The sequence below is a fragment of the Onychostruthus taczanowskii genome, unplaced genomic scaffold (genome assembly GCF_017590055.1).
Source record: "Onychostruthus taczanowskii isolate IOZ18803 unplaced genomic scaffold, ASM1759005v1 scaffold32, whole genome shotgun sequence".
Classification (NCBI taxonomy): Eukaryota; Metazoa; Chordata; class Aves; order Passeriformes; family Passeridae; genus Onychostruthus; species Onychostruthus taczanowskii.
Window position 1 is genome coordinate 3,309,416 of NW_024500572.1, and position 16,203 is coordinate 3,325,618.

Consider the following 16,203-nt stretch of genomic DNA (forward strand, 5'->3'; position numbering starts at 1 on the left):
TGACAATCATGTGATGAAAAGAATTGCCCTTTATTCAAGTGAAGATTGGGCAAGGAAGTAAAATACTTGCCTAAAGGGATCAGTCACTCGTGAACAATACTTCAAGGGACTACTTTGAAACATATTTTGAAAAGTGAGCTGTTTGTGTTCTTTTTGCAGCTGAAATTTGATGCAGTCCTGCAGATAATGCACGGGGCTGTGGTGCCATGGAGTGCAGCAGTGGAGCAGCTGGTCAGACAGCACCTGGAAATGAATCATGCCAAGTAAGCAGCACCCACAGGCTACCCCTGGCTGGGGAAATACTGTGTGTCTGATGTGGTGTGATGATTAAATCCCATAGCTGGAGATAGAGGAATTCATGATGGTTGAATTTGTTCCCAGAGTGAAGTTACTGCAGGAAAGTTACACACTGATGGAGATGAAGAAGCTTTTGAGAGGCTATGGGATAAGAGATACCAATCTTTTACAGGACAAACAGATGATAATGGTAAGTTACCAAGAATTTAGATTTCTCCAAAGGTCACAGTGAACAGCACTTGGTGATTTTTTTTTTTTTTATCATTTGAGTTGGGTTTTTTTTAACAGCTCCCCTTCATTAGAAGACCTGAATATTTCTGGAGAAGTTCCTCAATATTCTGGTTCCTGAGGAACCAGACAAATTTACAGAGCTCCCAGGCTAATTCAGTCCCCAAGCCCTGTTTTCTCCCAGTTACACTTCAGTCAGCTTTTCTCTAGATAAAAATTTTAAGCTTCCAGGTAACTTGCTCGATACAAACTGAACAGTTCCATTGCTGGTGTGCATACATTAATTCCTTTGTTATCCTTTACATCAACAAACTCAAGTCCATTTCTGTTTTCATCTTACAGAGGCTTGTCAGATACATTCTCAAACAAGATACCCCTACTTGCCTGGAGGATGCCTTGAAAATTGTGGAAGCCTACCTGCTGCCCACTGGGGAAGTCTATTTCCTGAGGATTTTGGACCTGATTGACAAAGGAAGGGTAGGGAAATCCTGCATGGCAGTTGATCCTGGAATTTACAGACACTGAGGCCTCTTGACAAAACAGGGACAAGTTTGCTGAAATCTTATAAGCAGTTTGCATGTGTATTTTTAATTAAAATTATTAATTTGATACCTAACTGTCTATGTTTAGCATTGAAAATGAGTTCTTTGTCAGAGCTTTATCTTTCTTTTGTGGCAGAATAGGGTGAAAGTTGTGACCTGCAATACACCAGAAGAGTTTGGAATTGAAGTCTCTACACATTTTCATGCATTATTATGGCAATTGTGCAGCCATTGCATCAAAAGAAGAATGTAGACATAACTCAGCTTTTCCAAAAGCAAATGCCCTTTCCTTCTTATTATTTCTGCTCTAATTTTGGTTTTTTTCTTTTTCTCCCTTCAGGGAGAGGAATCTCTGCCTTTGTTAAAATCTCTGCCTCTTGCTAAGGCTGAAGAAGTTGTAGAGAGGTTGACTCTGTGGGGAAGACTGGTGTTACAGAACAAAGCAGATGATCCTGAAGAGGTACCAAGGCTTTCCACACCACAAAGTGTGCACACAAATTATTCTGAAAAGGGAGAGGTGGGGATATTTCCTGTGAGAGCTAACAGACTGTGGAGTAAACATATATTACACCTATAAAATATTTACTCTTCTATAAAGATTAATATGTAAGATAACTTTCTGTTCCTTTGCTTTTCAACTGGTTGTGCCTTAGACTTTGTAATTGTTGCTTAAGAAGTTTGTGGAACATTGCATTGTCCTTTAAGAGCTGAAGCCCAAGTCTATTCTGGTAACATTTTAACAAAAAAATAAAAACCTCTTCCTTTCCTGCAGAAAAAACCACAAATGTTTATGACTAAGACACTGGTGGAAGTCCTCAAATTCTGGTCCAGCATTCAAAAAGGTAAAGGTACAACTTCAATATCTCACATCTTCCTTGTGTAAAGGGAATCAAAATGAAATTGTTTTTCTCCTCCAACAGACAATCCTGTGAAGAAATATGAATGTGAAGAAAACCTAAAGTTGTTTGAAACACTTGCTAGCCTGCAGGTGGGTATTTTTATTGTTTTAAATCCCTTTTGATTTACAACTGGTCAAGCCAATTGTTTTTATCACATGGATCATATTAAAAATTAATTGTATTTACAATGTGCATACAAAGGTTGTTTTTATTATTGACTTCCAATTGATTCCCCTGCAGGTGGGTATTTTTATTGCTTTAAATCCCTTTTGATTTACTGTGGTTACACCAATTTTTTTTTTTTATCTCACGGATCATATTAAAAATTAATTGTATTTACAATGTGCATGCAAAGGTTGTTTGTATTATTGACTTCCAATTGATTCTAAGGCTAATCTAGCAATTTCGTCTCATCTGGGAAAGTTCCCAATTAGAACTCAGTTGTCTATTTAAACCAAAAATTAGATACTGTCTGAAGCCTTAATTGCTAACACTTCAAAGAGTTCATGATAGAGTGCTTAAAGGATTTATGAAGATCTCAGGTCAGTAAGCAAAAAAAGCAATGTAAAGGAAGCTATATATATACAAATATATGATTATTTTTTGTTGTTGCAGGAGTATTTTGATATCTTTCTCTCATATGAAGAATACAGGAACCCTTCACTGATATCTGAACTTCTTGAGGATCACATAAGGTCTTATGAACGTGTCAGATCTGCATCCAAGTCTAGAAATGTGCAAGCAGTGAATTGTAATTCAGAAGGAAGCAAGCCCAAAACCCCTCCCACTGAATCCAGGCTGTACAGACTGGCTTTGCTCCTGCAAGTCTCAGAGCATGAACTGGGAGAAAAACTGGCCTTGAGAGCCCTGGATGCTGGAAAAGTGGAAGTGGCTGTCAATATTTGCAGGTAAAACTGCAAAGCTTTTCAAGATCATCACTTCTAATGGGCTTCTCTGAACTATTTCTACCACTTTTTTGAATTATATAGAGCAAAGGAAAGGATTTTCTCTTTTAGTTAAATAATTAGAACAGAATTAAGTAAAAACCCTAAGAATTACTGACTTTTTATTCTTAACATCCTTTCCTTTCTTAACAGGGAGTTCTATGAAAATAGCTGGAATGAAAAGACAGGGAAGCTGCTGTTTGTAGTGTGTCAAACACTTTGCCACATGCTGGGAGCTGATGATCCAATGATCACTCCTGATGGGATGGATCTTCCAGCAGTGATCCATGAGCTGGCTGGCCAAGCAGCCACACTGTGCAGTCCAGGTAATTCCTGTTCCCATTTATTTGGGCTCATGCTGGGAGCCCAGCTTTCCAACCAGAGTTCAATAAAGCTGAAAACCAAGTGAATTTCTGGATCTGCATCTGTGAAAATAGGTACTGCAATATTGTTTCCTTTTAAGTGGACAGATGAACCTTCCCTTTCTGCTAATGATCTCAATATTTTCACAGATTTAGTGTTGGATTGTCTGGAACTGTGTAAATACACTTCACTTGCCAAGGAAATTCATGGACAATGCCAAATGGACAGCAATGAATTTACAGCAGAGGTATTTTCTGTGCTGTTCACTGCATGTATTTTTTCCCTCTCATTTCTCCAGCACTCTTTAATCAAAAAGCCAACAAGAACAAAAAAAATCTCAAATAAACATTTCCTAGAATTTGTATGTTCTTCAGCTTAAAGAATAAACTGATTTGAATCCTAAAAGCAGTGCAGCTGTGGGACAAGCACAAGTAGCATTCTCCACTTACATTTCAGTAAATCCTGCTGAAAATAGTGATTTTTATTAAGCAGCTTCTGCCAGGACTGGCAGAGAGCTGGCATAAAAGGGAGGGTTTGGTTTTTAAATGAATGTACTATGTGAAAGCTTTCCCAAGAGTTCTGTAAAACTTTAAGATGATCAAGTCCTTGAATTGCAGCTTTGTTTTCTGTTTAGGTCAAGCAGTGCTTTAGGCTACTTGAAATGAATGGGCTCTCACAGCTGGAGTGGAGTAGAGCAGAGTGGCTGGGATTGTTTATCCACAAAATACTATTTTTCTAGAAAATGGTCCATTTGCAAAATGTTTGCTTATAATATTTGGCCAAGAATGTTTATGAAAGCCTCCATTAAATTGAATATGAGTACATTTTGGCTGTACAACTAAACAACTCCAATATGAAAGACAAATATGGCCACTCTAGGTAGGAAATGGATTTATTGCCACTGGCCATTGAACAGAATTTCTGCTTTCAAACAGAACATCATGTTCTGTTCCTGTATTCCAAACCAGAAACCTGTTAGTGGACTCATTAACTCTGCCTTTTATTGTGTGTGCTTTTAACATTGTTCTTACTTAGACAACATCTTCTGGAGGAGATAAAGACCCTTACAAAGAGTGGACTTATGATGACTTCTTTAAAGAAGATGGGATAGTCCTTGAACCTCAGACATCTCTTCCAGTGGCATATGAACTCACTTCTGCTGTTCTGCCTATTTGTAGTAAGCTTGTTCTCCTCAACATTGACACAATACAAAATCTGTGTTTCTTACTGATTTTTATCTAGAAATACAAATAATTCTCATGTGTGGAAATTATGACCTCAGAAATGTCAGTTAGACAAACTCATAGTAGAAACACCCATCAGGGGATGTAGAATGGAAAAGTGACTTTGGGTTTAGTTCTTATTTCCACAGATGGTCTCATCCAAGGGATTTACATACAAAGTAGTTACTGAAAACTGTTGGATTCCTTTGTGATTCTGAAAGATATTCCCTCCTAGAAAATAAATTCTGAGGAGGCACAGTTAAAAATAGCAGCAAATGGCTCTTGGGGATCACGTGTCTATTTTGTGTCCTGTCCTGTCCTGTGGTATTTTTAGGATTCTCCCAGACTTGCTGGTGTTGCTGAGTTCCTGGCATGCTGCTGATGAGCATTTTCTGTCTTTCAGAGGACAAGCTGTACCCCCTGGAGTCTCAAAGCCTGGCCCACAGAACGTTCATGGAAGGTATCACACCCTGCTAGGATGGGAAAGGACCTTAAAAATTCCAGTCACCCAATTCCAGGGGCATGAGGGCAGATCCACCACAATGAAAGTCTGAACAAACCACTGGAAAACATGAGGTTTAAATTCACCCTACACAAGCATGACTGACTCATAGGGGGTTTTCACATGTGCATAAATGTTCCATTTAAAGCCATATTTTAGGGGGTGGTTTGGTTCAGCAAGAAGTCACCAGTTTGGGTGCTAATTCCCACCATTCCACCATGGGATTTTTGAGCATCTCAAAACCTGTGCTTCAGGGCAGTTTTACCACTGTGAGTGAAGGTGATGAAGGCCTGTCCAAGAAGACAACTTCTGGTCAAAAACTTGTGGCTTTTGGACTAAAATGGGAATCTGTATTAATTTAAAAACCCTGAGAATTTTAGGTTTTAAAGGTAACTAAGGCAAATCCTGAGTCATAACTCTAATGAAGAAAAAAAGAAACCGCTCTGATATTAACTCCAAGAACAATATGCTTCATAATTCCTTTGTTTTTGCAATATTTCACAGGACACAACTTCCTGCTGCCTGTTGGATCTCCCTTCTTTGCAGCAGTGCAGAACCTGCAGGAGTGCAGCCAGTTCCAGCTGGCCCTGCAGCTCACGGTGTGTGCCTTCGGCTCCTGCCTGCAGCACGGCATTTCAAACACCATGGAACTGTCCCCGAGTCAAAAGGTGACTTTTGGCAAGTTCAGAGCACTTCTCTAAGGATTTAGAGGGTTAAATCTCTAAGGTTCTCACCGTGGCCTTTTGTTAGCACTGTTGAGTGAGTTTGTGAAGGGAGCTGGTGGTTTCTTCCCTGTTTTTCATGGTCCTCTCCCTTTGCAAAGTGTGTTCAGAACTGAGCTTTTAGTCCTGGCCTTCCTGCAGAGGCTAGAATGAGTGTTAATAATGGCTTACTCTGTTTTTTCATGTTGTTTTAGCATGGCAAAAGTCATAAGTAGAATATTCAAGAAACATTCCTCAGTTCAAAAGCACTTAGAAACAGAAATCCTTTTTCTATCTAGAAGAAATCTTTGTAAGACCTTAAATAAATCTGAAAGTACAATCACTATAGCACCTCCTGCTGTGCTGTAAATGACAAGAAGCTGAAGAATTAGAATTTATTTTTAATTAGGTGCTGTTTTCTTCATAACAGCCACATGACAATGACCTGCTACTCACTGAAACCAGAAGCTTCCTCATAGCTATGAAAGAGAAGAGCAGTTCAGTAATCAAGACCTCTGTCCTGAGCTTATTACACAAGGTAAGAATCCCCTGGAAAGGGTGAGGGAGCCACTTTCTTCTGCTCCACCTGGCAGCCACATGGAATTGTTTCATTGTTTCACCCTTGAGATCTTGGAGCCCAACTGTTAAACTGAAGCCAAGTCCACCCCCAAAGCATGTCCTGAGCACATCTCCACATCTTCAAGCACCTTCAGGAGTTGTGTCTCAGCCACCTCCCTGAAGAGCCTTTTCCAAAGAGTCTTTGTGCCCCTTTGGAGCTGTGGCTCTTTGTTCCTGCTCAATTTGCTCTGCTTGGAAGGTTCTGGACAGTGGGAGCCTCACCTTTGGGGGATCCTTTAGGGTCCCAAATGACTGCAATGGCCTTTAGGATCTGCAGGTATTCTCTATCTCATTTGAAATCCTGGATTTGTTTTAGATTGGTAGTTTTCCTAGGTGGGGGGTGATTTTAAAAAGCTCTGTGCAAAACCTGCAATTTACCATCTTCTAAGGCAACTTAGACTAAGGGAAGTCACTTTCAGACTGGCTTCAGAATATTGAGATGTTACATTTTAAATCCTGAAATGCATTTTTATTCTTTTTCCTCCCTAACTTAAAGACCTGACACGTGTCTAAATTCTGGAGTCTTTTTCCTGTGTTGCACCTGATACAAAGAGACCTATTGAAGAAATTAAATAAATTCCTAAACTTCATCATTTTTTCTCCCAAACCACAGGTGTTCAACTCTCATGTCATCGATCAGAGCCTGGCCCTGGGCTACTGCACTGTTTTGCCCAAGGAAGAAACCTTCAATAAGCTGTGGGAGGTCATAAACAACTCATGGCAGAATTACAGAAAAGTTTTGGTAAATTCCCAAGGCCTTGAGTTTCTTCAGCAAACAGAGAATGTTAAAGAGATCCTTCTTGTAGGGCCCTGGGAGAGGAGCTGCCTCTGTACCACAGTGAGAAGTTGCTGTCAATATTAATGTGATTTTCAACCTCATCATGACTTATTCCAAAGCTTGAAAATATTTATTTTATTTTTATATCATCATAATTGATATTATATTTTGGATAAGTTGTTCTCTGACAGCAGTTCTCAAGAATGGAATGAGTGAATACATTATTTAAATATAAAGGAAGATAAGAAGTAGATAAATGGGGAGGGACAGTAATGGAAATTCTGAGAAAATGCCTAAAAATACCTTTTGATTTACTTTCTACAGTGTTAGGAAAATGTTTTAGAGAAAGTAAACTTTAAAGCAGCTTTGAGCTGCCAGCTCAGGAGGTGAGGCAGTCCTGACACCTTCTCTGAGGTTTGTTTTAATTTCACACAGTTGTGTGATCATTTATGAATTGTTTGAAGTTCCTCTAAGGATTCAGATCTCAGGATTCCAAATTTTCAGATTATTTCTTAGACTTGTATTCACTTCCTTTCTCCTTCCTTCTAGGCAGTAGCTCTGGTGGGAGCAGAGCTTGCTGACCAATATGGTGAAGCAGAAGAAAAGAGAAAATTCCAGGAGTTGGTTATTGATGCAGAATGGGGCATCCAACTCAGTAAATTTGGTGTAAGTTTTTATTGATGTACTTATTTTAGGGGTTTATTAACTAATCAGTTAACAATATCAATATAATCTGGGATGTGTGAGAGTTTTTAGGCAGATTTCCCATTCACATATAAGCAAAGTTGGGATTTTGTTTTTGATTTTTCATTCTGCTTATCTGCATAAATAAACATCAAAAATGGAAATGCAGTAATTGAGGGGGCTGCAAAAGAAGATTTAAGTTCTTAAGTATTATTTGACATGGGATAATCAGCAAATCCATTGCTTTCTCCTGCTCTGAAAGTGTCTGGATTGAAACTAAAAGAAGTCAAAGCTTCATTGTACAAGGAATTGGTTTTGATATTTTCTAAAAGAATCTCTTGAGCAGATGAATGTGTTTTTATCTGCAGATTTCTTTTGAGAATGTGTTTAGACAGCCACCAGTAAGGAAGAAAGAACTCATAAGAGTGCTGGTACAAAACCCAGAAGTGGACACAGCTCTCATCTTGAATTACTGCAGGTACTGATTCCATGAAATCTATTTAGCTTTAAATAAATCTTAATTAATAGAAAATGCAAACTCTTCTCCTTTTTTTTTAAAAAATGCAATTTAGAATACATCCTGCCTTGGATTAATTTATTTATAAGGAAAGAAGCTGCTTGATGACACCAAAGCTCCCAGAGTGAATCACATTCTGTTCTTTCCCAGCACTTTCATGCTGGACAGTGATGCTGCACTGCAGCTCTGCATTGAAACCCTTCTGCTCCAGAATTCAAACACAAATGATGGTGAAGATGACTCTGCAGAAAGCAGTGAGAGGCAACCTCATTCCACATTACTGGCTAGAGCACTAAAAATAATCCCTCTGCTGAACAGCACCAAAGACCTGGTCATGAGCCTCAGTGGAATATTGTACAAGGTAAAAAAAAATTAAAATAAAACAAAAAACCAACAGAGCCACATCCCTGGAATCTACATCTAATAATTGCTGCATGTCACTTGAATGACAGAGGAATAATTCCACAGAAACTGAAAAGGTTGTGTTTTTTCCAAATTTTCTTAAAGCTTGTAAATGTTAAGATTCAGTTTTTTGCTTCTCTACAAAAGAAATGACAGCCACATATCTAATTTTCTTAAAAGAGAGGCAGCAGTCTTTCATCCCCACTTCCCTTAAAAACTGACCAGCCAGAAAATCAAACAAAAAAGTCATTTAGAAATACACTGGAAGAGTTCTACATTAAAAGTAGGTGGGGGCTAAAAATGATGTGTTGGGGCTGTTTTTGTTTGGTTGGGGTTTGATTTTTTATTTTGGAGGGTTGGGGTTTTTGTGGGGTGAGTTTTTGGGAGTTTGTAGGTTTGTTTTATTTGTTTTCAGCACTTATTGTTTGGTCTTTCTGCAAAACCCTGATGCCTTTTTTTAGGATTAAAGAAAGTCTTTTAGAGAATTATGTCATGATGCTTATATCAACATAACATTGAAGAAACCGTAACTGATATTAAAATTGGGGGGAAATCAACATGTATGTTTTTATAAGACAAATCATGTAAGCTCTTATAAAACAGATGATTATTTTGAACAGCTGGATCCTTATGACTATGAAACCCTGGAAATTGTCCTGAGAGTGATCCAAAGTGCTGATGAGAAGAACACCAGCATCCAGCTGAGCCAGGTGTGTCCAGATGTGTGACCTTGCCAATGGCACCTCAATTCTGCTTTGTCTGTTTACTGATGGAGCTATTCAGCACTGTTGAAAGTAAATTAATTATTCCATGTACACATCTTTCCTTCAGAAAATAGCCTTTAAAAAGTGATTTCTGGTAATTTCTCAGTGATTTATATTTTCTTATTTCTTTCTTTTTTTTTTTTTCCTAGGCTTTGAGCCTCCTCAAACATCTGAAATCTTACACCAGGATTTCTCCACCAGTGGACCTAGAACACCAGTATGTTTTGGATCACATGATTCCCCTGTCTCCAGCTGCTCACACCAGGCTGCCCTTTCACCTGCTGTTCTTCAGGACTGCCCAGTGTTTCTGGAACATTATATGTGAGTTCAGGATCTCAGATTCCCTTTCTCTGCTATCTCTGACCTTCAAAGTGCCCCAGTTTATGTTGTGTATCAACTCTAATTCTTCATTAATGCAGTTTTCATCCCAACTGCTTTTGAAAGCTCTTCTTGTGCTCCCAAATTGCTGCCCAGAGGAGCTAAGATGATAAATACAGTGCAGGGTTTGTCCTCAAATTACTTCCTAGGACCTCCAGAATTTATCCACATATTCCCCTTCCCAGCCCAGTGGGGATAATTAGGATCAGATCCTCTCTCTCCCAATGGAGATCCCCATCCACCAATAAACTGAAAGTGCTTCATTTCACAGAGGAAGCTGCCAGTGGATTGTGAGACTCACAGGCAACTTTTCCTTTTCAGCTGCAGAGCTCAGTGAGGAAACCTTCCCAACCCTTCTGTTGATTTCCAAACTAATGAAGGTACAGTAACAGCTTGAAGGAATTGATTTCAACATTATTCCCTGCACCCCAAAAAAAGAAGTTTCCATTTTTCTTTTGCATGGTGTTGGCCTCACTGTAGAAGCCCTGACAACTCTTCATCTACTTTACCACTTTCCCAGGTTTCCCTGGATACCTTCCACATGTCTGCAGTTCGACATGTCTTTGAAAAAAAACTGAAACCAAAAATATTCAAAATGAGAAGCAGTGGCTGTACCTCCATTGTTAACAAGGAAACCATCAAAACTGTGCAGGCACTTCACTCCTATCTGCTGGCCATAGTCAATCCAGAGTGGGCTGTGGCCATGGCTCACAAGATTGCCCAGGAATTCCCCACAGGTGAGTTGCAGATGGGATGGGGAAGGAATGGAAGGCTTGGGACAAGCAGAGCGAGGCTGGGAGCAAACATTTGTTCACTGATCCTGAATAAACCCAGCAAAGCTGGAGCATGAACATGAATTTGTGTCCTCAATCCAGTTTGAAACAAGAGGTTGGGAACAAGAGGTTGGAAAAACACAGCATCACCATCAAATCCTTTTTCCCCCTCTTTTTGTAGAATCATAGAAAGGCTTTAAGGTCCTTCCAGCCCGAACCTGGACACCTTGCACTAGACCAGGTTGCTCCAAGCCCCATCCAACCTGGCCCTGTTGTCCTGCCAGAAGTTTCTCCATGTTCACACCATCTTCAGACAAGTTTTCCACCAAAAGTCAAGATTTCAGCCCAACTTAATCACTTTCTCTGCTATTTGAAACCAAATAAATAATGTATTTTTGGTCTTTAGACACAAGAGTTTTCCTAATATTTTAAATAGCTTCTAATTATTTTTTAATTCTTCAAAATAAAATGGATATAGTATATAGTGTAAGAAGGATTAATGAAAACTTAATTTATTTACTTCTTTCCATTCCTTTTTTTTAATCTTTAAAAAGGTCCTGACCATGTCCAGGCACTGAAATTCTGTCTCTACCTGGCTGAGAAGTGGCTGAAGAGTACTACAGCTAAGGTAAGGGAAACTGCTTGCCAGATTGTTGTGAAATCATTACAAAAATCACAAAATACTTAAGTTTGTATTTTAATTTTTGGTGTTTTTTGCAGTGGTGTGTAAATTGTACCATAACCAACCCTGATATGGGAAATGCTTTAGGGGAAGTGACCCCCAGAAGAATCTCCTCTGTCCTGGAACATTCTCCTGCAAAAATCAGGCTTAGTGTTCTTGGAGCTTGGACAAAAAATGAGCAGTTTTAGGGAAGAAGAATTTGTTCCTTCTCCTGTTGTGTGCATTTTTCTTGCTGCAGGAGAACAAGGTGGAATGTGATCCAGCTTTGATCAATAGCATTACTAATTTTTGCTTGCAGTTCCAAGAATCTTTAGCTGTTTGCAGGGTTAGGTATAAAGAGAATCTGCTTTGACTTGATTCTCAGGCTTGTTTTCACATGGTTGCCCTTCACAGGGAAAGGTGAATAAGAACCTCAGCTTTGATTTTAAATCTCAAACTTCCTATGGAGTTGTTGAGGCACAAAGAACCCTCAATCATTCTCTGTACTGAGTCACAAGATCAGAGAGAATTATGCCAAAATTAAACTGAAATTTCAACAGCCACAAGTTTGAATCTTTTTTTCTTCTACATTTTACCTCGAAAATCTCTTAATTTTACCTACTTGGACATATTTTATTTGGCTCTTTCAAAACATTTGCAATTTTTTTCAAAATACCTTTCCTAGCTAGAGCAATGTGGTTAATCCTCTCAGTCTGCATAAAAAAATATCTGTGGGTACAGGTGTGGGGTCACCCCTGAAGAGCAGGTCCTGCTGTCCAGTCTGTAAAGAGATGATTTTTCTTGTGCTTTTGAGTAAAAGAGGCTTTTTTATGTAAAACTCTGATGTTTTGCTAAAGGGTGAGCCACATGAGAAAGCAGAAGTCCTCCAGAGGAACTTACACTTGCAGTATAAGAGAGCAGCAACAGAAAATGTCCTGATAACAAAAAACTTGAACACTGGGGAGCATCTAAAATCCATTGGGAAACCAGCAAATCTGATTGTTTTACTGTATGAACACCACAGCATAGACCAGAGGTTCCAAAATCCAGCTGGCAGAGATTACCCAGGTGAGTTTGAGCAAAGAGAAACTCTTTAACAAACCCCAACTCTGGTTTGGAAATAACATTGCACCTCTTCCTGCAGATATCCACGTGGCAGCAAAGGAGATTGCTGAGATTAACAACTTGGATATGAACAAAATCTGTGACAAGCTGCTGGCCAAATGGCTGTGTCCAAGCACACCACCCCCAGGGGTAAGAAACTTTGGGATTTGAAGGAAAATTACCTATTTATATAAAATATGGGCTTTTTTCCCTCCACTTGTTCAAAAAACCTGAGGTTATTCTGTACAAACTGCCTGTAGTACTCAAGAATGTATTTAAGATTTCAGTACTTCCCTAAAATAGCACAGCAGGGTCTGTGGTGAGAAGGATTTGAAATGTTTTTTCCTTTTCTCTGTGTGGATTCAAGCCTTCCCTTTAGTGCAGCCAGCCTGAAGGAGTAAAGCAGTTGTAAATACATCAGCCTCATCAAACACTGCTTTTAGCAGGGATGTGACCCAGCTATTTATCCAAAAAATGTGGAAAACTCATCTAAATTTTCATTTCTTTTTAAAGAAAACCCAAGAAATCTTTGGAGATGTACAGGAGGATGAAGAGCTCCGAAGGTGTGTGTGTTCTCTTACCTGTGATATGGTGAATTATTTTTAACTAGCCAGTTAAAAATGGCTTTTTCAAGAAACCTAACAGTGGGTGTGTGATTCAGAGCTCATTGTTCTTATTTTTACTTTCTGCTGACATCACTTTTGAATCACCCAATATTTATTTATACCACAAAACCCCACTGACAATAACTTACAGATGTAAGTTTTTAAGAGTAACTTTTTGGAGGTTCCCCCTCCTTTTTCATATCCTTGCTCTCTTTTTGACAGTGAAATATTCACATTTAAGTGACAGTTGATGTGTTGTATTTCAGTAGCTGTACCTGCCTTAAAAATAAACCCATTTTTGCAGGGTTATTTACCTGCTTCAGTCTCGCCCTCTGGATTACAGTTCAAGAATGCTTTTTGCAATTACAACATCTGCCACATCTGTGAGTTGCTAAATTCTTGCTTTAGCTTTTTGTCTCATTAAAATCAAGTGTTTTACTGCAAGAGCTTCAACTTTTGGTCTTTGCACCTGTGTTTTGGATGGTTTGTGATTTGTATGAGCTGTGTTTTTCTCCCCTCACCAACCTTTGGGTTAAAACTGTAATTTTCATGAATTTTACTATTAAGTCTCAAGAGAAGCCCTTGAACTCTGGGTTTTCTAAACCTATTGCTGGTATTATCTGAAACAACTCCATGAAACATTTGCCAGAGTGTGCCTTAAGCTGGTATAAGACACTGGCTCACTTTGTCTGGAATGAAAGCAGAGTGGTAAAATTGTTTCAGCAGAGCCTTAACCTCCAGTTTTCCCACACCTAATTACATTTCTGCTACTATATATCACAAATGTTTTTCTTGCCTGTATCAATAGTCTGAAATCTAGAAAACTAGAGGGTTTTGCACACCTGGGATGATCCTTTCTAGTTGTTCAGCCTGTAGTTGTGACTTTGGGACTGTGTTTTCCCCCTCAGCCCTTTGATGACACCCAGCTGACGTTTGCTCACAGGACCAGAGCCTTCAGGTGTTTGCTCTACCTGGCAGACACCACCACTGTGGAATCACTCTTCAAGAAACCCATTGAGAAAGTCAAGTAAGAGGAATTTTTTACATATTTAAGGGCACTTTTCAGTGTTATCCTGAGCTTGGATACGTGGATTAAAACATAAATGTCACTTAACTCCTGCTTTGGGTGGGGGTTATTTTCACAGGTATTTTCTGAAGTGCTGCATTTATCTGGCAGAGTTTGAGATCTTGAATATTCCATACACTTGTGAATCATTCCACAAGAGCCCTAAGGAAGGCATGATTAAAGGGCTATGGAAGAACCACAGCCATGAACCCAGGGTAGGATTTTTAAATCCTTTGTAAATTTTGTTACACACTGTGTGAATTTACACCTCTCTGCAAAGAACAGGCTTTCCTAAACATTTTTCTTCAATGTACTCTGGAAATGACAGATAAAAGCTTTACCCTTTCTACAGTTAGAAAATAAAATACCACATTTAGATGGTTTAGGTTTTGTTCCTCCCATGTGTGCAATAATTTTGGAAGTGGCTTGGAAAGGTTTGCAGATGAATTTCTGTTAAAATGCAGCATGTTCTTGGCTCCCCTTCAGGCTGTGAGACTGGTGACAGAGCTGAGTCTAGAATACCAAGTCTATGATCCCCAGCTCTGGAATGGCCTCCTACAGAAACTCCTGGGCTTCAATATGGTAAGGAATTTTTTAAAGATAAAACTCTGCAGCAAGGGGAGAAAAAGGCTGGGTTTATCCTGTGATTTGTGAAGAACAGGATAGATACAGAAACTATAAACCATTGTTACTCTGAGTTCTGAGATACTGAACTGGTGAAGACTTCAGGAATTTGAATTTTGATCTTAAATTGTTAACAATTGTTAATTGTTAAACTTTGAGGTTTTTTAAAGCCTTTCAAAATAAATCCTATGGTAATAATATGAAGAAAAATATTATCAATTTATAACATAATAGGCACATTCTTGTGTGCAAATGTATACAAACTGTGCATACTTGTATTTCCATGTGTGTACATGTATACATGAGCCCTAAAATGTATTTATGATGGTGGAAATCCTGATTGTTGCCATTCAGAACCCTAATTGCCTGTGACTGTCAAACATTGTGTAAAGTTGCTGCAGCCTGAGGAGGTAACAGATGTACCTGGCACTGTGGTTGATAATTTAATTTATTATTATCAATTTGTAACATAATAGGCACATTCTTGTGTGCAAATATATACAAACTGTGCATGCTTGTATTTCCATGTGTGTACATGTATACATGAGCCCTAAAATGTATTTATGATGGTGGAAATCCTGATTGTTGCCATTCAGAACCCTAATTGCCTGTGACTGTCAAACATTGTGTAAAGTTGCTGCAGCCTGAGGAGGTAACAGATGTACCTGGCACTGTGGTTGATAATTTAATTTACTGAACTACAAAGCAAATTTCCATAGGTGTCAAAAGAACACAGGTACCTTGAGAAACTCTTAAGTTTGCATGCTGCAGACAAAACAAGCTAAATTTGGCAATTATGTACAGTTTTCTGTGTATTATTGCCAGATCTTCAGAAACACCAAAGGACTTGATTTTTTTTTTTCTTCCAGATTCAGTATCTAAGAAGAGTTTTGGTTGCAATTACTGGGATTCCTTCATTATGGGAGGTAAGCAAATATTGTCTGGCTCCTCATCTTTTTCTTCACTTAACAGTAATGTGGAGTGTTTGTGTGTCAGCCATGAAAAGATCCTTTTTGAATTCCTGCTATTTCTATGACAGTGCAGTATATCAGTAAACATCAGACAGAATCGGTCAGAATATTCCTAAATCTTAGACTCTGAGCTAAGGAAAGCAACATTAGGGAATAATTCAGGATAAATAAACAGGAATATTGACAGGCTTCCTCCAGGTGCACTGGGGTGTCTGTGTTTATACACTTTTGCTTACACCTGGTTTTGGCTGGAATTTGAAAAAACAACTTTGTTCCATCAGATTCCCAGCTTCAGCCGAGCCTGGCGCAGCGTGGTCCTGTCCCCCTTCCTCACAGGTAGGGCTGTAACTCCCTGCCCTGCCCCTGGAGTAACTTGGTTGTAGATTTACTACACCTTGTCCTCTTTCTTTCTTTCTTTCTCAGCCTCGTGTCCACCAAGTCCCAGGCAGCTGCAGGAGTGCAGGGAGTGCTTTGTGCTCCTGCTCAGGTGAGTTCCCAGCCCTGCTCCTGAACATTCTGTGCATGAGCCAGAGCTGCACTGCCTCTGCAGTGTAAAAAG

General features: G+C 39.1%; 1 protein-coding gene across 3 annotated transcripts in view; it reads left to right on the forward strand.

Moving 5' to 3' along the window:
* KNTC1 (kinetochore associated 1) overlaps positions 1–16,203 on the forward strand; it is a 31,970-nt gene that overhangs the window by 11,845 nt on the left and 3,922 nt on the right. For all 3 annotated transcript variants that reach the window (XR_005953078.1, XM_041410228.1, XM_041410229.1), the window contains exons 28-59: positions 160–263; positions 382–487; positions 868–1,002; positions 1,408–1,527; positions 1,840–1,909; positions 1,988–2,055; positions 2,582–2,874; positions 3,064–3,236; positions 3,423–3,520; positions 4,309–4,450; positions 4,900–4,956; positions 5,503–5,666; positions 6,130–6,237; positions 6,931–7,059; positions 7,645–7,761; positions 8,148–8,257; positions 8,447–8,657; positions 9,319–9,408; positions 9,612–9,783; positions 10,162–10,220; positions 10,361–10,577; positions 11,168–11,241; positions 12,132–12,342; positions 12,419–12,528; positions 12,892–12,941; positions 13,288–13,366; positions 13,892–14,010; positions 14,129–14,264; positions 14,536–14,631; positions 15,543–15,599; positions 15,926–15,980; positions 16,068–16,131. Coding sequence is in view for 2 of the 3 variants with exons in the window: in XM_041410228.1 (XP_041266162.1) it covers positions 160–263; positions 382–487; positions 868–1,002; positions 1,408–1,527; positions 1,840–1,909; positions 1,988–2,055; positions 2,582–2,874; positions 3,064–3,236; positions 3,423–3,520; positions 4,309–4,450; positions 4,900–4,956; positions 5,503–5,666; positions 6,130–6,237; positions 6,931–7,059; positions 7,645–7,761; positions 8,148–8,257; positions 8,447–8,657; positions 9,319–9,408; positions 9,612–9,783; positions 10,162–10,220; positions 10,361–10,577; positions 11,168–11,241; positions 12,132–12,342; positions 12,419–12,528; positions 12,892–12,941; positions 13,288–13,366; positions 13,892–14,010; positions 14,129–14,264; positions 14,536–14,631; positions 15,543–15,599; positions 15,926–15,980; positions 16,068–16,131 (3,794 nt within the window). In the remaining variant the exon portion in view is untranslated. The remainder of the gene's footprint in view (positions 1–159; positions 264–381; positions 488–867; positions 1,003–1,407; positions 1,528–1,839; positions 1,910–1,987; positions 2,056–2,581; positions 2,875–3,063; positions 3,237–3,422; positions 3,521–4,308; positions 4,451–4,899; positions 4,957–5,502; positions 5,667–6,129; positions 6,238–6,930; positions 7,060–7,644; positions 7,762–8,147; positions 8,258–8,446; positions 8,658–9,318; positions 9,409–9,611; positions 9,784–10,161; positions 10,221–10,360; positions 10,578–11,167; positions 11,242–12,131; positions 12,343–12,418; positions 12,529–12,891; positions 12,942–13,287; positions 13,367–13,891; positions 14,011–14,128; positions 14,265–14,535; positions 14,632–15,542; positions 15,600–15,925; positions 15,981–16,067; positions 16,132–16,203) is intronic.